This window comes from Zeus faber, assembly GCF_960531495.2.
Source record: "Zeus faber genome assembly, chromosome: 6".
In the NCBI taxonomy this organism is placed as follows: domain Eukaryota; kingdom Metazoa; phylum Chordata; class Actinopteri; order Zeiformes; family Zeidae; genus Zeus; species Zeus faber.
In genome coordinates, this window is record NC_137201.1 from 17,701,945 (window position 1) to 17,726,863 (window position 24,919).

The 24,919-nt window shown below is 45.3% G+C and overlaps 5 protein-coding genes across 5 annotated transcripts in view; 4 read left to right on the forward strand and 1 right to left on the reverse strand.

The window, feature by feature from the left end:
• The window catches only part of LOC307231812 (genetic suppressor element 1-like), a gene marked incomplete at its 5' end in the record, with an annotated part of 41,665 nt that extends 36,689 nt beyond the window's left edge, over positions 1-4,976 (forward strand). Inside the window, 8 exons of the mRNA XM_080002657.1 lie at positions 348-955; positions 1,446-1,558; positions 1,696-1,966; positions 2,475-2,588; positions 2,680-3,057; positions 3,240-3,545; positions 3,865-3,968; positions 4,180-4,976. Of these exons, the coding sequence (XP_079858783.1) occupies positions 348-955; positions 1,446-1,558; positions 1,696-1,966; positions 2,475-2,588; positions 2,680-3,057; positions 3,240-3,545; positions 3,865-3,968; positions 4,180-4,317 (2,032 nt within the window). The 3' untranslated portion in view covers positions 4,318-4,976. The remainder of the gene's footprint in view (positions 1-347; positions 956-1,445; positions 1,559-1,695; positions 1,967-2,474; positions 2,589-2,679; positions 3,058-3,239; positions 3,546-3,864; positions 3,969-4,179) is intronic.
• Positions 4,977-7,227: 2,251 nt separating this feature from the next.
• On the reverse strand, positions 7,228-9,203 carry LOC307232138 (dynein light chain roadblock-type 2-like). The gene is made up of 4 exons (XM_080003027.1): positions 9,152-9,203; positions 8,742-8,817; positions 8,120-8,287; positions 7,228-8,036 (listed from the first exon to the last, which is right to left on the reverse strand). The coding sequence occupies exons 1-4, from the start codon at positions 9,152-9,154 to the stop codon at positions 7,993-7,995; spliced, it is 291 nt and encodes a 96-aa protein (XP_079859153.1). The 5' UTR covers positions 9,155-9,203; the 3' UTR covers positions 7,228-7,992.
• Positions 9,204-9,249: 46 nt separating this feature from the next.
• On the forward strand, positions 9,250-13,657 carry psmd7 (proteasome 26S subunit, non-ATPase 7). The gene is made up of 8 exons (XM_080002624.1): positions 9,250-9,390; positions 10,111-10,202; positions 10,336-10,428; positions 10,531-10,628; positions 10,746-10,826; positions 11,303-11,394; positions 11,558-11,756; positions 13,029-13,657. Exons 1-8 carry the CDS (start codon positions 9,317-9,319, stop codon positions 13,284-13,286), a joined length of 987 nt encoding a protein of 328 aa, XP_079858750.1. The 5' UTR covers positions 9,250-9,316; the 3' UTR covers positions 13,287-13,657.
• A 561-nt stretch (positions 13,658-14,218) lies between these two features.
• hprt1l (hypoxanthine phosphoribosyltransferase 1, like) lies at positions 14,219-20,509 on the forward strand. The gene is made up of 9 exons (XM_080002320.1): positions 14,219-14,361; positions 15,132-15,238; positions 15,513-15,696; positions 15,965-16,030; positions 16,139-16,156; positions 16,404-16,486; positions 17,334-17,380; positions 18,230-18,306; positions 19,912-20,509. Exons 1-9 carry the CDS (start codon positions 14,344-14,346, stop codon positions 19,957-19,959), a joined length of 648 nt encoding a protein of 215 aa, XP_079858446.1. The 5' UTR covers positions 14,219-14,343; the 3' UTR covers positions 19,960-20,509.
• Positions 20,510-20,670: 161 nt separating this feature from the next.
• Positions 20,671-24,050, forward strand: nudt7 (nudix (nucleoside diphosphate linked moiety X)-type motif 7). The gene is made up of 3 exons (XM_080001724.1): positions 20,671-20,965; positions 21,095-21,253; positions 22,308-24,050. Exons 1-3 carry the CDS (start codon positions 20,807-20,809, stop codon positions 22,641-22,643), a joined length of 654 nt encoding a protein of 217 aa, XP_079857850.1. The 5' UTR covers positions 20,671-20,806; the 3' UTR covers positions 22,644-24,050.
• The last annotated feature ends 869 nt before the right edge of the window (positions 24,051-24,919 follow it).

Below are 24,919 nucleotides of genomic sequence, written 5' to 3' on the forward strand. Positions count from 1 at the left end.
GGGGTCTCAAACTAAAATGACCTGGGGGGCCACTGGCACAGGGTTTCTTCTCCTAGTGGGGTCGGGTTGAACATCAAGGAACAAAATACTATTTTTATTTTGTAGTGAATTCCAAGTCTGTTAAAAATAGACACATGGTCATAAAACATCTTTGTTATATTCTATTTTATTCGAAAAATGTTAAATTGGCAATTACAAATTACAGTGAGAGATTAACGAACGCATTAAACTGTCTCTGGGGTGTGGTCTTAGTTTGAGGCCACACCCCAAGTCTCAAAAAAAAGAGAGATTTCGGATCAAATGTATCAAAACTGTTCAAAAATTACAAACATTTTCTCACAACACAGAGCAAACTCGGTCCAGCACAACCCCACCAACAGAGACATAAACCTGCGTGTTGGCGGCCCGCCTCCTCTCATCTCCCCGAAAGCTTCCCCTCACCCGCCCGCGCCCCCCACCACTCTCTGGAACCCGGCCTCCCTCGTCAACACCCCTACGGACTCCCTGCGCAAATTCAACCCCGCCACACCCCCAAACCGGCCGCCTCCGGGCCTGACCAGAACTGAGCGGGCGCTGTGCTGGGGAGAGAAGCTGGAAGACGGAGGCCGGTGGAGGGGAGAGGCCCCGGAGAGGTTCTCTGCTGTGAGGGTGGGGGCCGGAGCGCTGGAGAGCGGCCACTGGAACAAGCCCGAGCAGCACAGAGCGCTTCATAACCTCTACCAGCCCCATCACCCCGCCAACCTCCACCACAGGCCCCCTGCTCCGCTGTCCCTCCCCAGCACCTGCAGCGACCTGGGCCAGCAGCAGTCGGCGTCGCCCTCACCAGCCAGGGAGCGCCAGGGGCCCCCCACGCCCAGCAGCACGCTGGTGTACGACGAGGTGCTGCAGCAGCACCGGCAGCTCCTCAGCAAGCTGGACCTGGAGGAGAAGAGGAGGAAGGAGGCACGGGAAGGAGGTGAACATTGCTGAAACAAAACACAGCCGCAAAGAACGACTGGGGAACGGGAGTGGGGGGAAGGAGGGGTGGAAGTGAGAGAGAGAGAGAGATGGAGCTTCATAGCTCCAAGATGTAGTGACGACAGGAACTGGTTAAATTATTCTTTCCACATCTTTCTGATTTCAGCAGTTTTATGTCATTCTATAAAGCCCACTTAACATGTTAAAGAAAGAAATATAAAATAAATAGGTAATTAAAATGCAGAGTCCTGCTGCTCCGAGGTCATTTCAGTGGGTGTTGCCACATGCCCCCTAGGGGTCCTCAAAGGAACTGCAGGAGGTTTGCATTATTATTTCAAGTTCAAGTTCAAGAGATTATTTGTCACATACATATACATTTTAAAATGTTGCTTTACCTATTATAATTACTTTTTTCCAAGGTAAGCACAATGCCCTCTCAACAACGTTCACCAGCACTGAAAGAATTCTGTCTCCTCCGCCGTCTCCAGGTTATTACTATGATCTGGACGAGTCATATGATGAAAGCGATGAGGAGGAGGTGAAGGAGCATCTCAGGAGAGTGACAGAGCAGGCCCCACTCAAACTGGACAAATCCTCAGAGGTACGCGAAAACACACATTTATACACGCTCAAATTGACATTCACACATAATCGCACGTGGCCGCTGGGTATGTGTGGTAACGATCCCTTTTTTATTTGGACAATGATGATTCCGCCTCTCAACACTGTCCCCTACAGAAAGTGGACTTCCTGCGTCTGGTCGGCCTGACCACGCTGGCCCGTCGGGACGAGGTCCTTGAGAGGAAGAGGCAGAAGAGGAGGAGGATGCTGAGGGAGCGCAGCGTCTCCCCGCCGGCCGTGAGATGCAAGAGGAAGGCGTCCTCTCCGCAGCCTCCCCTCAGCACGCCCTTCACAGCGGAGCAGATGGACAGCGCCCCGCAACTGCAGGAGAAGAAAGACTTCCTGCACATGTTCAGCCTCTCCCACATCACGCCGCAGCAGAAGAGAGGTAACGCCAGTCTCCCGTCTTTTTCACAACAAAGTCGTACTCTTTTCCCTATACCCTGCCGTCTCTGGCATCCCTGTGTGTAAATCCATCAGGCGAACTTTTTCTGCTTCTTTAATTGGTTCCTAGTATCTTCAGATAATAACCTTGGTCAACAGGCCATCCATTTATGATCCGTGTGGAAAATATATTGCAACTTCTGTGCAGCATATTCCACAAAATAATATAGAAAATAATAATATTATATAAACAATTCCAAATAATATTGTACAAATAGCAAATTTCAATTTGTTTTCATATTTATTAAGTAATTTATGAATATATGCTGCAAATTTGTTGAAATATGTTGAAAGAATGCTTCATTTACAGATATCTGAAGATGATTAAATATACAGTAGAGCATACCGTATACTCTCCTCCCAGATCAGCATTCTCTTAGCGTCACATTTTACCTCATTCTATTTGTACTGAAGTGAATGACAGATGTTTCCATTCTGTCTTTTCCCTTAAGATAAAGAGAGGACAGAGGAGTTACTGAAGGCCATACAGAAGAAGACTGTCACTTTAGACACACTCAGATATAACCCATTACCTCCATGTAGTAGCCCTCCTGCTCCCTCTAGTGGTAAGAAAGGCGAGCAACATGTTCACGCACACACGCTTGCAAAAGTGTTAAATGTGACGCTCTCAAATTTGTTGTGCGTATTTTCCTTCAGGTGACTCCTCAACCGCCCCTCTGCAAAGTCAGTCAAATGGACAGCACTACCCGGACTCTCCGAGCCCTTCCCCTCCCTACTCCCACACCTCCAACAAGCTCCACACGGATCCCTTCAAGCACCCCGTCGAAACCGCACCGCTCCGCCATCCTCCGCCCCTGGCCCCCCACGGCGACAGGGTGGGATTGCTGAAAGGCCAGTCAGCCAGGAGGCTTCAGGGCCTGCAGAACGGCAGCGTGGCTCCCGCCCAGAGGAAGGAGCCCGGTGCCGGGCAGAACGGGAGGAGTCGGCCCTGGGAGAGGTTCACACCCGAGTCCTTTGCTCAGCAGTTCCACCACGCTGTGCTGCAGTCCACACACAACACACTGCAGAGCAAAGGTAAGCCTCCCCAGAGGGTACATCTAGAGGTGCGCTACCAGCAGAGTGGTATGCTGCCACCTAGTGGATGCCCTGTGGAACTGTATTGCAAAAAAAAACAACCCCAAAAAAATCATAAACTATCGTTTCTTTACGATGAGGATTTGGAAGACTGACTGAGAGTCGCTCTGTTTTCTCCGTAGGAGCATTGAACTCTGAGGCCTTCATCAAGGCAGACCACGCCCTTCCTCACAACATGTCTTCAATGAAAAGACATAACCTCCACCCGTCCCCTCACCACGCCTACATCAACGGCCATCATTCCCATCACCCGGCATCCAATCGTAACCCCCCAGGGCCGCAGGACCACCTCACGGAGGAGGAAGAGGAGGAGTCCGGACAGGAGGAGGAGGACGAGGAGGAGGATGAAGAGGAGGAGGTGGAGGAGGAACCCAGGAAGTGGTCTGGAATTGAAGCTATCTTCGAAGCTTACCAGGAGTACACGGAAGGTAGCATTGCCTCTCTCGTCTTGGCTTCTCTATGGAAATTGTTATTATTTATTCATCAGTTGGCACGCTCGAGGAAATGTCCCGTTATACATAGAATTTGCATAGTTTGTGCTGTGGAGAGGGACAGCAAAGTACGATAATTCCAATCAGATTTCTGAGCCACATATCGGATATGAATCGTATTCCAAATCCACGTGTGAATGTGGTCTGAGCGGGAGTTGGAAATGTTAGATACAGAGATATAGATGTGAATACAAATAAAGCTGGAGTGTGCACATTTTACTTTCATAATACTTTTCTCTATTTTCTTTCCTGCCAGAGCGGAGTATAGAACGACAGGTTCTTCACAGTCAGTGCAAGAAGCTTGAAGCACAGAACCAAACGCTGACGAGGACAGCGGAGCAGCTCTCCCTCAGCATGGGGGTACGTACCTCATGACTCAGCATTAGCAGCTGACGCGGGAGGACCGGCTGTGTTGCAGCCACCATCGCAATGCTTTCCGTCCTGACTCCCCTGTCCTAAAATGTCCCGGTTTTATCCTCGTCTCCCGTTCTCCCGAGTCCCTGGGGAGTCCGGGCTTTCTCGTTTGCACGAATCGTCCCCAAATGAAACAAATCTCTCTTTCGTCACTCAGGAGCTGGTGAGTCAGAGGCAGAAGGTGCGAGAGGAGAGAGAGAGACTGCAGGCCCAGCTCGAGCACTTCAGGAGGTGTCTGACACTTCCCAGCATCCACTGGGGCAGGGGGCAGGTCAACGGGCACCCGCTGAGGTGACCCCTGCACTGGCTGTCCACGCCCTCGCCCTCGCCCCCTCCCACACGCCGAATCTCCAGCGGATACGACGCTGACGTCGAAGGAGCAGTGTCAGATCGAAGGAGGACTGAAGTCGGACCATGAAATGTACTTGAAGCACTTAAAGCGAGTCTAGTTTCGGGACATTCGAATGGCCAAATAGTGCTGCTACCTGCTTGCGGTTATCTACACAGGAGCGAAAACCATTTCCGCGCATTCCTCATCACTCTTAAATTGTCAGCGACACTGTGTAGGTAATCCGTTGTTTTTATTTATAATAACCGTCACCCTCTCTTCGGTATCCTTGTCGGCTTTAAGGACTCGTCGCAGCGAGGCTCATGTCACGTATTTATTTTGCTTAGGCTGCAACCGACAGGCTCCATCCGCCGTCTATTAGGTACGCAGAAGCGACCGGAGACATCTGTCGGCCCATGCAGAACATAATTAACATGGGTTTGTGTTAGTCCGCGCTAGCCACTTGGTAAATACACAAAGAATAAGGAACGAGTCTCGGAATCAAAGCACACCTCAGGCCTTAAATGTGATGCACTGGAAATACGAAGCTTGTTTTAGCACATACCAAGTACTGTGTGACGCAGGTTCAACAGAGAATGGAAACAAATATCTATAAAAAAAAAAAGAGTCAAACGGTATCAACGGCTTCACTCTCGACTTAAAGTTTAATTAACTTTTCCATGTGTGATGTATGTTGTTGAAGACAAAGAACGTTTCCGTGTATTATTGTTCCGACCATTCACTTTGGGGAAGCCATAGGTCTTGTTTGAAACGCTGCTGGTCAGAAGTAAATATTGCGAAGGATATTAGGAAAATTGTATTAAAAAAAAAAAAACACACACACAAAAAAAACAACTTTCAGGATTTATAAACGTTGAGGTACAAGTTAACATTTTTATTTTCAAAGGTCAAAACCCCTAAACTCCCAGTCGATCCGGTCAAGCCTATAAACTTTGGAGAAACTTGAAAAGAATATCAGTTGTGATATTTGTTGGATTTTTTACGCGACTTCATTATTCCATCACGAGCTAGAAGCAGGATGAAAGGAGCTGACGTTTCCACATTGACCTGTTTTCCGCAGTGCGCGGTGCCAGCCAACAGCTTCTGATGGGAGATACATTTACCAGGGATAAAAAAAATAAATAAAGATACAACTTTTAAACCGTTTTGTCAGCCAAATATGTCGCAGAATGAATTAATGATTTGATATCAATTCCTCCATCGTCGTGTCATGTCAACTCGCGGGTCCTTTGCTCTCGACGGCCGATCAGGACATCGTCTCAAATGTCGAACACACACACACACACACACACACACACACACACACACACACACACACACACACACACACACACACACACACACACACACCACACACACACACACACACACACACAATTTTAAACTTGCCTTGGCCCTGCATTTCTATCCCATGTTATCTGAGGTCTTTTTGGAAAAGCACAAGTTAGAACAGTTAATACACGGCAGAAATCACCCAGCGCTCCCTCAACCTCCACCAAGCTCTAATGTCCGCCCAAACGAGATGCTGTGAAATCATCATTTGTTTCAATCAACTGTTTTGTGATATAATATTTGGGTTGTAAGATTATAATGAACTATTTATTAACATATACTGCTGTACATTCTGATGGTACTTTGCATTAAATTGATGGTAAAATACATAGAATGGTTATTGTTGTGTATTATATGAAGGGCAGGGGGAGCTTGCGTTGGATGAAGTTCACTTGTATTCCTGAGTCAATGTATTACTTGAAGATGAAGAGTATATTGATCAATGACCAATGACCTATTTTTCCAAAGTATTTACTTTTACCTTTTGCTTCCGGTATAAGATACTTGCTTCAAAAGCTTCTTTCATACAAGCACTGCTGTGTTCTGAAACTGAAAATCATTATCCTCTGGCATGCATGCATATATATATATATATATATATATATATATATATATATATATATATATATATATATATATATATATATATATAGTATGGTCTCTAACATATGCCAACATGCTGCAAATAAATGTGTTTATTCATCATGTTTAGAGGCTGCAAACACCAGGCTACAAACCCAGGCTTGACTGAAACAGATACTGATTGTGTGTGCATAATGCATGGCATTGAAGGGATGACTAAATGACTGCCACATTTTAGGGCAATAACATTTGTCATACGACAGAATTTTGCGTCTCTTCGATCATCATTCATACCTTCATTCGGTATTAGTTGAACCTTGATAGTCTAAAGAAAGCTCCTTTATAGTTGAGGTAAATCCGTTTCATATTACATCCACCTGTCTAGAAATGACACAGGCTGGCCTGCCACGTACCATTAAACACCTACATTTAGATAAACCTTAGCCTGGATAAAAAAAAGATTATAGTCAACAACAATAAATCAAGCCATACTATGTAATACTCGGGCATGACGTATACCAAATTAAAAGGTGCAAATATTTAAATACGGAGTTAGAGATTCAGTCATACTGTGAGAATGGAACAAGAGAGCGGATGAACGGCAACTTTAAATTTAGCTTGACTTTACACTGGGTTCTTTGGTTATTTATGCAGAACGCCTAACCTCCTTTGGGGCAGGTTATATTTGGGATTAGAAGTACACTGTGTTCTAACGCTGCCACATAATTAACAGCATGAAAGTACATAAAAACACTGATATCAAGAGACGACACGAGCATGTGTTTGAATTTAGTGTGGGTGATGTACGGCCATGCACACCTTAAAGAGTAGTGCAAAATATTTCAATCCTTCCATGAATTGAACAGTATTATTTAAACGGTAGGTTACATTTTTCAATATGGAAATGTCGATTCAGGAACAAAAGGTGTGAGAAGGACACTGCACAGGGAAAGGGTTTTTATTCAAAGTGACAGCAAAATATTTTGCCAAGTATTTATATTCATTGTGAGCGTATAGGTAATAATAATAATAATAATAATAATAATAATAATAATAACAATAACAACAAGAATAGTAATAATAACAATAACAATAATAATAATACAAATTATAATAGGTGATAATAAAAGTTAAGCCGCAACCCAATACATTCAGACATTAATTGACAGCATCACTCTTAGGCCTGCCCAGCAGCACCAGTGTTGCCTTTCTTATTTTCTTATGTTGTTTAAACGTCACCATTTATGTTCTTGAGCGCGGGGGATTAAATAGCTTGTGTCGGGAAAAAAAAATGCATCTTCAGATCAGAGTTATTTTAGAGGCATGCTCGCTTAGAAATAGAATTTTCAGAAATGAAAAACAAAAAAAATATATATTATATATATATATATATATATATATATATATATATATATATATATATAAGAAGAAAGAAATGATATGTGTCGGTAAATTGTAAAAGCTATTTGCAGCATTGCAGGCGTTCATGTCACTGCTGCAACTGGACATTTATCATGAAGAGACATGAATACAGAACGAGTATAAACATTCAGAGCGTTCATTCTGTCACGAGTGTGTGAAGAAACGAGGTTAAACCAGACAGAAGGAGCAGTGAGAAGGGGCTTTCTTTGATGGAGCAGGAGCGCCGTGTGACCACGCGGAGCATGACTCTCATCACGGGGGACAGCCAAAAGCGGTCCCGCGCGTCTATTCACTGTTGCTCTGGATGACGATCAGCAGGAACTCGTTCTCTGTGCAGAGGGAGAGAAAAGTCAAAAAGGGAGCGCGACGGAGTGCCACCGGGGTGAGCGACGGCGTCAATGTCGTTATTCACCCGGCGCCACCATGATCTCGTGCTTCCTGGAGCGGATGCGGAGGAATTTGAGGTCGTTCTGGGGGTCGATGTCCCGGACCGTGCTCCTGGCCTTCATGGTGAGCTGGCGCAGCAGGCCCGCGTACTGGACCGTGGTGGAGTTGTCCAGGGAGCTTCTGATGGGGATTCCTGGGGACACATACACACACACACACGCACACACACACACGCACACACACACACACACACACACACACACACACACACACACACAGGGCAATATGGGATGTCTCCATGCACATCATGCTGCATCACGACACATGCACACACACACACACACACACACACACGGGATGTCTCCATGCACATCACGCTGCATCGCGACACGCACACGCACACACACACACACACACACACACACAAACACACACACACACACACACACACACACACACAGACGGGATGTCTCCATGCACATCATGCTGCATCGCGACACATGCACACACACACACACACACACACACACACACACACGGGATGTCTCCATGCACATCACGCTGCATCGCGACACACGCACACGCACACGCACGCTCGTATGTTTTCCCCTTTGTGTATGATCCCTGTTCACTTTTTGGAGGCTCACCATCTGCATTCACAACTATGGTGCCAATCACCCCCTTGTGTGTCTCAATCCTCTTCAGGGTTTCATCCACTTCAGACTGAAAGAAAGGGCGTGAATAACAAGCGGGGGGGGGGGGGGGGGGGGTTAAAGAACGCATAAACATACGTACACACAAAGAATAAACCCAAAATCACGCAAAGTAGTTGAAGAGAAAGACTTTAAAGGGTTAAAAGTTGGGCTCGAAGCAGAAACTTTGACGAAACAACAATAAGGATTTTTGTTTTTAATAGAATACAGATTAAAACGACACAACGATTTAAAAAAAACCCAAAACAAAACAAGCGGGATAATAGCAGGGGGGTAACATTCGCTCAGTAATAATAATAATAATAATAATAAAGGTTATTAAATCGTCCTTCTCGGCTTCTTACCATCTCCGCGGGGCTCGCGAGCAGCTGGCGAGCGTCCGCGCCGCGCGCGCCGCCGTTGCCACGGGAGCCGGAAGCGGGGCGCTCGCGAGCGGAAGTTGCGTCGGGGCTCGGGCCCGTCTCCCCCGACCATTGTGAGGAGCTGCGCTGTGTGGTGCGGACCGCAAAATGCCGGAGCTAGCGGTAGAGAACGTAGTGGTTCACCCCCTAGTGTTGCTCAGCGTGGTGGACCATTTCAACAGGTACGGCTTCCAGCCTCTACCGGTCTCTATCGCTGTGTTTTTGTTCTTTTTATTTTTGTTTCCCCCCCCCCCCCGCCACCACCCCGAAATGAATTTGTTTAGCGGAGCCGTCGCGTTGAAACAGCCTCGAAGCGCCCCGCTAGCCGCTAAGCTAAGGCTAGCTGTGCTGAGTCAGATGCATGCTAAGCGTTGCAAGTGCTAGCCGCTGTAGCTTTGTTGTCAAACAGGACAAATTGTTATTGGCGGAGCTAACTGATGGAAGAATGCGAGTAAAACTGGAGTTAAAATGGATGGCTAACATATAAAGACAACATCTGATCTTGTGAATTGAATGTGTGGGGGCGACAATTATGGTGGCGACACACAGTATATGTACAGACTTTATTATATATATATATATATATATATATATATATGTGTATGTATGTACACACACAATTACCTATTTGAGATAGTGGGAATTTTTGACCGATGTTTGTTGTGTGTTGCCTCTCTTAAATTAAGTTAATTTCGATTCATAATACATTTGCCAATATATTTCCCCTTTTAGTCTTATAACTTTAACATGATTTGCCTATTGTTTTGATGTGAGCTACTGTAGAACCGCAATTTCCCTCCAGTGACAAATAAAGTATCCATAATTATATAATTCTGCATGGACAATCAAAATCACGTCATTTTGTGTTTATTTGTCCTGGGTTCGGCTGCTGAATCAAACAGGATCGGAAAGGTTGGGAACCAGAAACGCGTGGTTGGGGTCCTTTTGGGCTCCTGGCAGAAGAAAATCCTCGATGTGTCAAACAGTTTTGCAGGTAGGTGTCAACCTGTCAACGGTTTGATTCACTATAAGGACGAAGCTGTAATTTATGCCCAAAATTGGTTTGTAAAGTCACTGGTTTAGGTTTCCCCAACTTGTGCTCAAAGTGTCTTGTGTTTTCTCCCCAGTGCCATTCGATGAAGATGACAAGGACGACTCTGTCTGGTTCTTGGACCACGACTACCTGGAGAACATGTACGGCATGTTTAAAAAGGTTAATGGTAAGACTGCTGTGATCAACATCTGTTCCTGAAATCCTGTTGCGTTTTTCTATGCTGTGTTTACCCCGTGTCTTTATTCACGGTAATCTCTCCTCTTTACAGCCAGGGAAAGAATAGTTGGCTGGTACCACACAGGGCCCAAACTACATAAGAATGACATCGCCATCAATGAGCTCATCAAGCAGTACTGCACAAACTCAGTGGGTCTTTTCTCCTACAACTTGTTAAGTTGTTTACAATTTGAATAAGTTACCTTGAATAACTCTTACTCTACTTGACTAAATCTAGGCGAATACGTGTGTGCATTTCTCTGTCAGGTATTGGTCATCATCGATGTGAAGCCCAAAGACCTGGGCCTGCCGACAGAAGCCTATATCTCTGTGGAGGAAATTCATGATGTAGGTTACTCATGGAATGTGCAAAGATTTGTTTGGCATACAATGAATTTCAAATATTTTAGAGCATTTGTGGATGTTTTTTTTTTTTTTTTTTCTCTCGTCCAAGCTTCAATTTTGTGTTTATTTTTGTTTGATAACTACAGCATAATTATTTTATTCATGGTTGGGTACGGTCATTTATGGATACCAGAACTATTTGACGGTTCATATCTGTATTCAATTTCAATTGTAGTTTGTAATCGAACCCCCCCCCCCCCCCAATGTGTTCTAGAAAGTGTCATTTTGTTTTAGATTTGAAATAAGTGGAAGTTGTCTGATATTTATTTTTTTAACCATACACCGAAATTGATATTCTTTAATCTATACTTATCAGGATTGCCCAAATGGGATGCGGTTCTATGATTCCTAAAAAAAAAATAAAAAAAATTAAATTAGGCATTGCAGAAATTGATCACAGCAATGTTTCACTTATCTAGGATGGGACTCCAACATCCAAGACCTTTGAACATGTCACCAGTGAGATTGGAGCTGAGGAAGCAGAGGAAGTGGGCGTGGAACACCTGCTCAGGTATACAACAGCCCCTCGCTCCACTAATATGTTATTATTTGAATGTTGGAAATGATTCTTCCATTCAGTCATGGAATACTCTTCTGTGCTATGTCTAGCAAAATATCAATGTATAAAATTCTACATGATTTCTATCCCAACTTTTGGGTAATTCCCTTCTCAGAGATATCAAGGACACCACAGTGGGCACTCTGTCTCAGCGCATCACCAACCAGGTGCACGGTCTGAAGGGGCTCAACTCCAAGCTGCTCGACATTCGGTCTTATCTGGAACGAGTGACGGCAGGAAAACTGCCCATTAACCACCAGATCATCTACCAGTTGCAAGATGTTTTCAATCTGCTTCCAGATGTTAATCTCCTGGTAGGCTGTTTGTGTGTTGCGAAATACGTTGTTTCTAGGTTGACAAACAAGCACTTTTTGACATCTATACATTTTAAGATTTGCTTTGGCAGCCCAAAAACTTAAAGGCACTGCGCATAGTTTTGGAGACATTTATGGCCGCTGTGGACAGAAGCCGTAGCACTTGCAACTCCCTTACCGCCTGTATAGTGTTTGATAAAAGAGTGGGAGAAGAACAACTTGCAAACTGAAGCAATGAATGAACTCATGTATCAGTTTCTATGCAGACATAGAGTGAATTGATTTGTCAGATTTCTTGGGGAATCAACTCCATTTTGGACTCATTGTGTAGAAATTACCGTATTGACATGTTTTGTCAAAAAACAGCGCAGATTCCGAAAGCCCCTTCTGTGCTGCTCTTAATCACAACCCGCCAGACACAATCTCTGCCTTTTGTAGCACAGGATATTGATCTAAAATGGCATTTTCAGTTGGTGTATTTTCTCTACGTTTTGGCCTCCAGTCCACACGATAAGTTCACCTAAAGGTCACGCGAAACAAAGCTTTTGGAAAACGCCTTCCAGGGTGGAGGTTTACACAACCCAGTTTTCCTTGTGTTTGTGTGGACAAGTTAAACTGGGCTTCTTGAAGGACCTCAACCATCGCGTTCGCGCAGGCCTCAGGAACCCACAAGCGATGGCCGACGACCATGATGTTTTGCCCTGTCTCCATTAAACGTTTAAAAGTTTAAAAGTTTCTCTGCAACTTTAGGAATCGCGCCCATACAGTGTTGTGTATGAATATTATGGTCAACAGCTCAGTACGCATGCTCCTAATGTTCTGTGGTGTTTTGACATTAAGTTTTATGACATTATCGCCCCCTATTGGCCTGGCATGCTTATGTGAGCGTTTTAGATTCATTTTTGTGTCCTTGTGTGGATGGAGGTTTTTTTTTTTTAATTTTTTTTTTTTTTTTAATTGGGTGGGGACGTTTTTTCAGAAATATCCATATACGTGTGGACAAGGCCTTAGATGAAGTAATAGAAGAATGAAGCAGTGGTTTTGGTTAATGTGTGTGTGTGTGTGTATATATGTATGTGTGTATGTGTATATATATATGCGCATATATGTGTGTATGTGTCTATATATGTGTGTGTATGCATAGATATATATATATCTCGTGGGCCTCTATACTGCCTCAAAGCAAGGAAACGTTTGCCTCTTTCTGTACTTAGTTTGCACTTTTCCATCAAGTGTGCTTCCCTGACACCCTTTAAATGCTCTCCTTTTTAGGAGTTCACCAAAGCCTTCTACCTGAAGACCAATGACCAGATGCTGGTGGTCTACCTGGCGTCCCTCATCCGCTCCGTCGTGGCCCTGCACAACCTGATCAACAACAAGATTTCCAACCGCGACGCGGAGCGAAAGGAGGGACAGGAGAAGGAGGAGGGCAAGAAGGAGAAGAAGGACGACAAGGAGAAGAAGGACGAGAAAGACAGGGAGAAGGAAAAGGGGGACGCCGCAAAGAAAGATGAGAAGAAGAAGAAATGAGTGCTTTTCTCTCGGGGCTCTCGTCCAAATCATACCTCCTGTGAACAGTGCTCTACTTTTACCCGGGGCTCTGCATGTGGGTCTCCAGCTAAAAGTAGAGCTCTATATGGGGAACGGTGTCATTTGAGATTTGGGGTCACGGCTGGCACTCATGAGACTGTTATTGTGTGCAAAGACGACGGGGCGACTCTTCCATCGTTGGTGCTCTCACGCTGTGAGAACACCAACCGTACAACTGTTGTTCCGGTCGGATGCTGGTGTAAAACACGGCGTTTGTATCGCGAAAGACGGAGAGGGGTTTTGTTTTTTTTCCTTTGTTTTAGTTTTTTTCTGTACCACTCATTCAAATGATATTAAAAGATTTTTGTTTCCATTTTTGCACTGTTTATTTATTCATGCGATCAATTGTCTCTGGATTGATTCCACCTGATCTTATATATAATATACAGGACAGCGGTGGCGTAGGCTGCAGACATGTTTGCTCCTCTATCCAGATTACACTGATACATGTGGGTTACCCAGAGCCCGAAATATAATGGGATTAAAGTTACCGACCATGTTTAATATGAACACCACGGCAGTGACGATTTATAGTGAATTACAGATTGAAAATACCAGCATGCATTTTGAGGACTGGTCCTGACAACCCCCTGGCAACACGCATCCTAAAAAGAAAATGACGGAATATTCGCACCGAGTACGAGTCGCAGTAAAACAATTCAAATGAATACACTCAAAATACGGGTGCGGAAAGATGAATGTGTACATTCCCTGCCCGGGACGTTATATGTGTGTGTGTGTGTGTGTGTGTGTGTGTCTAGTCTCGCGTTCGCGGCTAAGCCCGATTAGCGGGAATTGGGAAGGTAAAAACGGATTGTTACGTCACGGTTAACGTCACACGTGCCGCTCGATCAAAGGGGGAAGTGAAGCGAGCGCAAACGGTGAGACGTCGCTGCGTCCAGTAAACAAACACACACACACACACACACACACACACACACGCTGTTCTGCGTTGCGGCGGGGACTGGGGATGTGAGAGCGCGGACGAGCAGTGACCATGGCTTCTTGTCTGCAGGTGAGGATGCTGCTGCAGGGCGTTGGGTTTGTCTGGTTGTCAGCCTCAACTTGTTGTTGTTATGGTTGTTGTTGTGGTTGTTGTTGTTGCTGTGGTCAGGGTGTGGCACGTCGCACCGCGCGTGTCGGGGCGTGATCGATGTCATATTTCCGTCCGAACGTCTGACCGCAGCCGCGCGGCGCGGCGCGGAGCAGGTAAACAGGTGGTTGAGAGGCTGGACGTCGTCAGTCTGGATGCGCTTTAACGTCCCCGACGGAAAAAAACAACAGATCTTCCATGCGCAGATCAAATATATCGACATTGTGTTCATAAAACACGTGCTGTCGCGGTGTTTTCGGCTAGAGGTGACTCGAAACGCTTCTTCTTAAAACGATATGAGTAATATCCATTGCAGTGCATTGCATAATATTCAAATTATTGTTATATATTGTTATGGGAATCATGTGATTCCCTAGAAAATTTATCATTCAGTGATATGTTGAAAATATCAGGTAATGAACATATGTATGGTCTTTTTTTTACTATCATATTTTGTCATATTCTTGAGGAAAAATGTCGATTGATTGATTTTATATATATATATATATATATATATATATATATATATATATATATATATATATACACACACACACACAGTACTGTCTGTGGAATCCTTCCAGAGACTTGTTTATTTTTTTTAAATACATATTACGTTCTATTTTTCAATATGTCAATACACACTGTATGTTTGTGCTGTGCGGGATTTTTTTGTCACCAAATCCCTCCAGATTGCTGATGATGAGCAGGGCCACGAGCTGGACCTCTTCTGTGTCCCCAAACACTACGAGAATGATTTGGACAGGGTGATCATCCCCCACGGCCTCATCATGGACAGGTAAGACGCAACCCAAGCCGGTCGTCCTCCCGTCGGCGTTTTGTCCAAGGATTCCAAAATTCTGTCCGTTAAAGAGCTTGACGACCATTTTGCCGAACCCGTCACTGCGTCCCGCTTGCCGTGGTGGCCTGGTCAGGATGTGGGATTTGCATACTTGCGTGGTGCCGGGGCCTATGTTTGTACATTCCACTGCACCTACATGTTTCACAACAACCTGTTTCACAACCGGTGTTAAAAAGCAATTCTAACATTTCTTCCCCCCTCCGCCTTGCAGGACGGAGCGTCTGGCCCGCGACATAATCCACGACATGGGGGGGCACCACATCGTCGCCCTGTGTGTCCTGAAAGGAGGCTACAAGTTCTTTGCCGACTTGCTGGACTACATCAAGACGCTGAACCAGAACAGCGATAAATCAGTCCCGCTCACTGTGGATTTCATTAGGCTAAAGAGCTACTGCGTGAGCAGCCTCGCCAGTCCCCACTTTAATCTAGATTCAGCGGATAGAAGGAAATGTACCGCAGGCCTAAACCATCCTATATACAGTATATTTCGCAATTTAGCAATAAACTGCACACTAGTTTGTGCGTTGTATTTGCTTGTTGCAGAGCGATTAGCGGAGTGTTTATTAAGATTCAGATGGTTCACACGAGTTAATTCTGAAATAAACCATAGCTGCCTGCCATTTAAATGAACCATGACCTGTCCACCTTCCTCTTCCTCCTCAGAACGATAAGTCCACGAACAGTGTGAAAGTCATCGGCGGGGATGAGCTGTCTCATTTAAAGGGCAAGGTTAGTTCTCGTTTTGCCCGTTGAGCAACAATAGGTGAATTCATCCCGTACGGTGTCTGACTGTGTGTGTTTCTTTTGTTCTGAACTTTGTCAACATTGCCTCCCCAGAATGTTCTGATCGTCGAGGTAAGACTTCTTCAGATTTGTGCTTGTGTATTTCTAAATGAATGATTACATACATATATTATAAAAATCCAAGCCAGCTTTTAAAATGCATTTTCTCCGGTAGGTACTTCCAAGCCTAGTAGGGTGTTGGAGATATTATCACTTATTGTTTATTTCTTTGTGTTCTCCTGCTTCATCTGTGCAAAGGACCATTTTTCAATTTCCAATCCTTTTATTCCCCCTTCCTTCTTTGCGCACCGTCGGGCAGGACATCGTGGAGACGGGCAAGACGATGCAGACGCTGCTCTCCCTGCTGAGTGAATGTGATCCGAAATTGGTCAAAGTGGTGAGGTGAGAGCCGCTGGAGTCGCGGGGGAATTCCCGGAGTTGGATTCGCAGACCCATTCGAACCGATTTAGGGAACGCTGCGTCGATGCAGACGGCCACGCTCTTCGCTAATGGAGGCTCTCCACTTAAGCTCTGTATTAGAGATGTTATGTTGGGGAGGGAGGGAGGGGGGAGCAAGAGGAGGAGGAGGGGGGAGGATGAAGCTTAAGAGTTAATCTGCTGTACTATTAACTACTGTGTGGAGGTAGAGTCCGTTCCTCTGATGTATGAAAGGGATTCCGTGTGTGTGTGTGTGTGTGTGCGTGTGCGCGCATGTCAGAACGCTTCACAATGTATCGTATGCATTCCTGTTAATTCCCGTCCTCTTGTCTCGCAGCCTGTCTGGTTTTAATGTTTTGAGGTTGAACTACTTTGTATTTTTGTGTCTTTCCCTTACCTGTTTATTTGATACATATTGCCGCCATTCCAGATGACGACACACCACACCACACACACACACACACACACACTCCTCTATCCTCCCTCGATCCCGAATGTCTTTGTGAAAAGGATTTCACTCTTCGTCTTAAGTGACCGACCCAGCTAAATATAAGTTGACTAATCCTAACGGCCGGGCTCCTTGAAGCGATTCGCAATTATTTCAATATTCCCACGCGTGCCGTTTCGTTCAGCTCACGGGGGCCATCGGCAAAAAAGCATCGCCGTCCATCTGTGTGTGTGGTCCTCCTCCTCCGCTACACAGGGTCATGGTGGTAACATCCCCTCTTCTCTTTGATGCTGATTAAAAATTGAATGGGCGTCGATGAATTCCGTGATGTGCATTTCTTCCTCTGCTTTATTGCTCATTTAGCCTCCTGGTTAAGAGAACCCCAAGGAGCTCAGGGTACAGACCAGACTGTGAGTATCCCCCCCGTTCATTTAATTGACGAATCCAGAAGTGACTGTCTTTGTACCGCATTAGTACGTTGTGCTTCTCGTGTCATGTCTTCAGCTCGCGGGGGCGTCGGCGGTGGCAAAAACAAGCCGTTTATCCGGGGTTGTATTTGAGACCGTTACATTCAGTGTTGACGCGCATCAGCGAAAGTTCTACCTGAGAGCGCAGCTGAAATTGCCGCTCGTCATGCCTCCGCTCGCACCGTCTGCAGTTATGTAATGCTTTTAGGCTGGAAGCGGATAATCTCTCTAAGATCGGCGCCCAAGGGCAGGGCAGCTGTTGCTCTGGAAGCATTTCCCCGCGACGCGGATCCTTTGAACCCGAAAGAGCAATGTCTGGGATTTTACTAAGCGTCATTAAACATTTAACATTTAACGACCATCAACTTGGATTTAAAGCCACATTTTATCATTTGATTGTAGTCGTATATTAACTTTTAATAGCTCATTAGTATTAGAATTGTCCTTTCCAAGCCTCAAATGAAACCATCAATATTGCACCCGACAGTGAAATCCTTTTGGGTTTTGCGTATTGATGTCCTCGACCGTGCACTGGCGGGGAAAATCAAAATAACTCGCGGGAAGAACGGAGAACAGAACAGAACAGAACAAGAACAAGAACAGAGCTGCGATGGCTGCAGACACCGGTCGTCCTCTTACTGCAGCACTGACACAGTAACTGTTCTGCTGGAGATCATACAGGATTAAATTCACCTCCGCATTGGAAATGCACTGGTGGACTGAAGGCTTTAATGTCAGTGCATTAGCTTTTAGCATTCTTCTGACTCCCCCTGTCTGTGTATTTTATTGCAGACATTGGCTTTGAGGTGCCGGATACCTTCCTAGTGGGTTATGCTCTGGACTACAACGAGTACTTCAGAGATCTCAGTGTGAGTGCCAAGAAAATAATCCTTAATACACATAACATAAGGATAATGACATCGTACATACACCGATCAGCCACAACATTAAAACACCTGCCTAATACTGTGTAGCTCCCCCTCGTGCCTCCAAAACAGCTCTGACCCGTGGAGGCATGGACTCCACAAGACCTCTGAAGGTGTCCTGTGGTATCTGGCACCAAGACGTTAGCAGCAGATCCTTTAAGTCCTGGAGGTTCCGAGATGGGGGCCCCCATGGATCGGGCTTGTTGTTCCAGCACATCCCACAGATGCTCGATCGGATTGAGATCGGGGGAATGTTGCGGTCAAGTCAACACCTTGAGGTGGAGCAGGTCGTCCAGTAATCAGCTGGTTCAATCCCCGGCTCCTCCTTGCAGCACGTCGAAGTGTCCTTGAGCAAGACTAGAAAAGTGCTATATAAACGCAGTCCATTTATCATTTTCCTCAAACCAACAATTTTCGCAGTGTGGCAGGGCGCATTATTCTGCTGAAAGAGGCCACTGCCATCAGGGAATACCATTGCCTTGAAGGAGTGGTCTTCCAACAATGTTTAGGTAGGTGGTACGTGTCAAAGTAACATCCACATGAAAGCCAGGACCCAAGGTTTCCCAGCAGAACATTTCCCAGAGCATCACACTGCCTCCACCGGCTTGCCTTTTCCCATAGCGCATCCTGGTTTCATCTCTTCCCCAGGTAAACAACGCACACTCACCATCCACTTGATGTAAAAGAAAAGGGGATTCATCAGACCAGGCCACCTTCTTCCATTGCTCCATGGTCCAGTTCTGATGATCACGTGCCCATTGTAGGCGCTTTGGGCGATGGACAGGGGTCAGCATGTGCACTCTGCCCGGTCTGCGGCTACACAGCTCCATACACAGAAAGCTGTGATGCACTGTGTGTTCTGACACCTTTCTATTATAACCAGCGTCAACCTTTTCAGCAATTTGTGCTCCAGTAGCTCGTCTGTGGGATCGGACCAGACGGGCTACGCTTTGCTCTCCATGTGCATCAATGATCCCGTAGTCGCTCAACACCCTGTCGCCGGTTCACCGGTTGTCCTTCCATGGACAACTTTTGATAGGTACTAACCACTGCACGCCGGGAACACCCCACAAGACCTGTCGTTTTGCAGATGCTCTGACCCAGTCGTCCATCCATCACAATGTGGCCCTTGTCAAAGTCACTCAGATCCTTACGCTTGACCATTTAACCTGCTTCCAACACATCAACTTCAAGAACTGACTGTTCACTTGCTGCTTCATATATCCCACCTCTTGACAGGTGCCCTGGGAACGAGATGAGCAGTGTTATTCACTTCACTTGTCAGTGGTTTTAATGTTGTGGCTGATCGGTGTATATTTGCAATCGCCTTTCACCGGAGTGATGTCAACATGTGTGTATGGTACATGTCAAATCAAAAGAAACCCATATCAAAAAATGTATTCCTTGAATGTAGATCTCCAATAGAAAATGTGTTTGACAGTTGTCCTCAATCCAGACAAGTTTATGTCGAAAAATGCTATTTCCTTGTTCCAGACAGGTTAATGTCTATAAATGTTATTTCCTGTCCAATTTTTTTCCTTGTCACAGCACATCTGTAAACTGAACGATCAAGCAAAGGAGAAGTACAAGGTCTGAGCACATCCGCACGGGCACCGAGCGAACGAAGACTTTGACCACTGTGACGTGAACCTTACTTAAGAATCCATCGAGTGCGAACTTGTGGGTTGTTCATTTCTTCAAAGAGAAAACGAATGTTCCCCGTTGAATTAATGGGGCAAATTAAGTTATGCGATACATATCCGTTTTTTTTTTTTTTCCTCCACTTGGATTGATCATCCGATCACACATAGCACTTATAATACTTACCAGCCTGTGCTCTTCAAACACTTTTTTTTTTTTTTTGTCTTCCCTCACACATTTCTCACTTTCTGGTATTTTTCCTGATTTGTAGGTCTTGTTTATGACGTATTTTATTTTTCTTATTCCTTCTGCTCCGACTTCGCAGTAGTTTTATTGTCGGGACTGTGTTGTTTTGATGTACGAGTCTCAGGCTATTGACCTTTTATGTTGAATTACTACAGGCAGTCCAGTGCAAACACTTCAGTATAGTATTTATCTTGTTTTTGATAAGTTCCGTTGTACCACGCGACGACTGAAATGGAATGTACTGTACAACTATTAAATATTTAATTTAAAAGCGTGATGCTTTCGTTCAATGACCCGTTCCCAGCGACGCGGAGATTCGAATCACATCCAGCGCCTCCTGTGCACTGTTTATATATGGCCACTAGGGGGCGTGCCCCCCCCCCCCCCCGGGTTTCACTTCCGGGTGTCGCGGAAAAACGAGCACGATACCGGGAGCGATAAAGCTGCCTCGCGTGGGGTTCATTCCCAGTACACAAAAAAAAACAAAAAAACAAAACAAAAAAACCCAAAAACCTGCCTTAAAAATCCGCCGAACGCGCGTGGGAGCGGAGCGGCCATGGCGGCGAAAAGCGAGGCGACCGCCGCGCTGAAGCGTCACCAAACCGGAAGCGAGTTCTCCCGCGACGTAGCCGCTCTGCCCCGCGCCTCCGTGCTGGTCCCGCTGCTGCTGCGGGACGGGGAGCTGCGCGTCCTGATGACGCTGCGCTCCCAGCAGGTACACGGGGCCACCCATCATTTTCATTTTTTTATTTGTTGTTTTGGTGTTTATGGTTTTGTTGTTGTTGTTGTTGTTGTTTTGGAGTTTTTGTTTTTAATGTGCCCACCCCCCTTGCTGTGGCTGCAGCTGAGGACCAACGCCGGAGACGTGTGTTTCCCCGGTGGGAAGAGTGACCCCGGCGACGAGGATGAGGTGGCTACAGCCCTGAGGGAGGCGGAGGAGGAGATAGGTCTCCCCGCTGAGCAGGTGGAGGTGGTCTGCAGGCTCTATCCCATCATAAGCAAGGTGGCGTACACTATTAAAGCCCCTGTTGAAGTCAATTCAAATACAGTGGTCGCCTCGACTTACGACTGTAATTCGTTCTATAAGAACGGTCGTATGTTAAAACAGTCGTATGTCCGAGCAATTTTTCCCGTATAAATGATGAAATCATGAAGGGTGAAAATAAACAAAATACACAAACACAGCACAAACACAGTAAATATGAAAAAAAATATCGATAACCCACGACCTATGTGCGCACACGATGTAGGTCCCCCGCTGACTGGCCGCCGACGCGCCAAACTGCAAATTTCCACGGTCGTATCTTGGAGCAGTCGGTAGATGCAGTCGTAAGGCTGGTATAAATAGTGTATAAAGTGTATATATAGTGTTATTTCATGGTCAGGGGGCGTGGCTGGGTTTATATAGTGTATATAGTATATTTAGTGTTTTTTCATGGTAAAGGGGCGTGGCTAGGTTTATATAGTGTATATAGTATATAAAGTGTTATTTCCTGGTAAGGGGGCGTGGTCATTGAGAGTGCTAGTGTAGTGAACAGACAGACTGCGGGAACGAGACTGAGAGCGGTGAGATGTATACAGTGTATATAGTATATATAGTGTATATCGTATATAAAGGGTGTTGAGTGATGAGATGCCGGACGCTGAGACGCCGCAGTATTGTACAATACAGACTGGTCAGAGAGCTGGTCGGAACGGTGGTTCAGTGAGGAGAACTTGTGTGAGAACAGAGCGCGCCGGCGCCAGCGGTGGTGACTACAGCCTGCGCTAGTTTATGTAGCTACGGCGCCTTCGTCCCTCAAATGCATGTTCCCTGGACGCCAGAATGTACACAACAGCTCCGTCTCCTTATTTGCATTCGTGGCAACGCCCCCGGCTCCTGAATTTGTTTATGTTTGCGTTGGATTAGTAGTATTTGACGCTCGAGGAAGGCTGCACCTCTCCCGCGATTGAGTGTGGTTTCAGGAGACATGCCCTTTTTTTTTCTCTTCCATATTTCGTTCACGTGTGTGTGTGTGTGTGTGTGTCACCTGTCAACCGTCAACCCCCCTCAACAGGGCGGCCTCCTGGTGACCCCGGTCGTGGGGTTCATCGACGAGTCGTTCCGCCCGTCTCCCAACCCGTCAGAGGTGAGCGCCGTTTTCACCGTTCCTCTCGACTTCTTTGCTCGGAGGAAGCACCACACGGGATTCCCTGGGCCGCACCACCATTTCCACTACCGCGACCCCGAATCGGGCCGCCGCTTTCAGATATGGGGTCTCACTGCCACCGTGGCGGTGCTGGTCACTGTCCTCGCCCTCGAGAAAAACCCAGAGTTCGACATCGGCTTTGACTTCAGAGATCCATCGAGTTTCTTCCAACAGAGACTGAACAGAAGAATCAGCAAACTATGAATAGAGCAATTTTGCACTTTTGAAAATGTTTTACTCTATTCTATACTCCATTAAAATAATATATCCTATCTGGATCTGGTCCCAGATCCTGTAAAACAACTGTTTTACTGTGAACTATTTGCTTTGCACGAGGAAAAAGACTGAAACAAAGGCCATTTAAATTTTTATTAATTCATTTAATGTAGCAGCAGGATTACAGATAAACAGAAGAGTATACAAACGTCCAGACAAAGGCAAAGTACATGTTAATAGTTCAGATGTATGATAACACACTAGGGTTTAACCTTTATCCCTACTGCAGGGTTTTAAGGCTAGATACTACAGCTGAAGCTACGCCGAACAGGTACAACAGAACTGTCAAGTAGAAGAATGTGAAATAGAGCAAACTAGGAAACGTGAGCAAACTGATTACACGCAAGATAAGAGCGCACACTATTGGCAAATAAGTTTTATTTTGTCTAGCGGCGCTCCATTCGATTTCGGGTCGAGCGGCGAACTTGACGCGCAAATCAAAACAAGAAAACCTCCGACACTCTCCACGGTCTCAGTCCCTTTCGCCTCGTATTTTGAATCTCAAGAGGCAAGAAATATTCAGTTTAAAAACAAAACTCAAATGGATAAGCTGCACAGCAGTTTTATGCTAATGTTATCACAGATAGTTTGCAACAGATTTCCAACGATAAAACTGTTAAAAACTTAAAAATGCACCTCAATGGGCGAATGTCGAAGCTTAGTTTTTCCTTTTCCCCCCTCTGGAGGGGGCGGGGGGGGTTTCAGTAACTGAAGAGCGATAACGGAAAAGTCATTGTGATGAAAAATACAAAGCCAGATAGTAGTTGTTTAGTTATCAAGGCACACAAAGTTCTGTTTAAAGCATCACAATTTGAACCCAAGATGCCCTTGCAGTATAATTCACATTTAAATATAACTACATAGATATTCATTTAAAAGGACACTACCTGTTTTTGTACTGTGTGCTATCATCGCCACCGTTCGACAACCTCGCCGTCTTTTCAGGTACGAGTGGCTTTTTTTTTTTTTTTAACTTTTTTTTTTAAGAGTTTGAAACTGAGCAATCTGCATCGCTCCAACGGAAAAGGGCTTGATGATGGAACATGAAATCAGACCACAACACCAGACAAACCCACAAATGAACGGTACACTAATTACATTAGGGTTGCTTCCCCTGTGACTGACACACACACACACACACACACACACACACACACACACACACACACACACACACACACACACACACACACACACACACACACACACACACACACACACACACACACACACACACACACACACACACAAAACAACTGTAATTGGTCCGATGTTTTACTTGCTGAGTCAGCTTTTTTTTTTTCTTCCTCCCCCCCCCCCCGCCCACACCATGAGGTAAAGATTTACATTCACGAAACTGAAGTTCCAGGTTGGCTTTGTGTTGGTATGGCTTCCAGAGGCTTCACTGCTCCTCCTGCCCCACATGGTGTGCTATTAGACCTCTCCGAGAAGGATGGAATGCTTGGAAGCATCGGTATTAAGCTCCGACCTGATCTACAGTGGACGCACGAGTCAAAGTGCCGTTTGAGATGCATGACGACGTTTTCCCAATATGTCAGTGTTTTTTTTTTTTTTTTTTTGCAAATAAAGAAAAAACATCCTTTTATGATCGCGCCATAAAAGGCTTGTCAAATTCATTAACAGCGACAGAATCATATTCTAAAATATTTGCTCGATGTCTATTCGATTACAATTCTTAACAAGAGTTGCATTTTTCAACAATGAATTACGCTTGACGTAATTGATATTCTATGCTATAAGCATAAACTTAAAACTTTAGCCGTACAAAAATACTCTAAAATTTGATTCATGGGTACGAAATTCTATAAAAAAGATAAGTTACTTCAAAATGGATCACTTTGACATTTGCAGGACACCATGGTATGAATAGGAAAATGTAAACAAGTGCACACATGATAAATTTTGTCCCAACGTCTGATTAGCTCTAAGAGGCTTGGCATGCGATGACGCGTCACTGCTGTCGATATAGCGGAAGTAAAGCGGCGTTACTTTGCATCAAAAACAGAGTGCGTCAGCAAATTAGAAATGCAAATGAGTCTCAAATTGGTGGAAATGTGAAGATTGAAATATCACCGAACTAAGACGTTAAGTACCTCTTTGTTTGTTTTCTCCTCTACTGAAATGTGAAAAAAAAAAAAACCAAACCAACAACACTGAATTACTATTCATGAAAGAGCTGCATA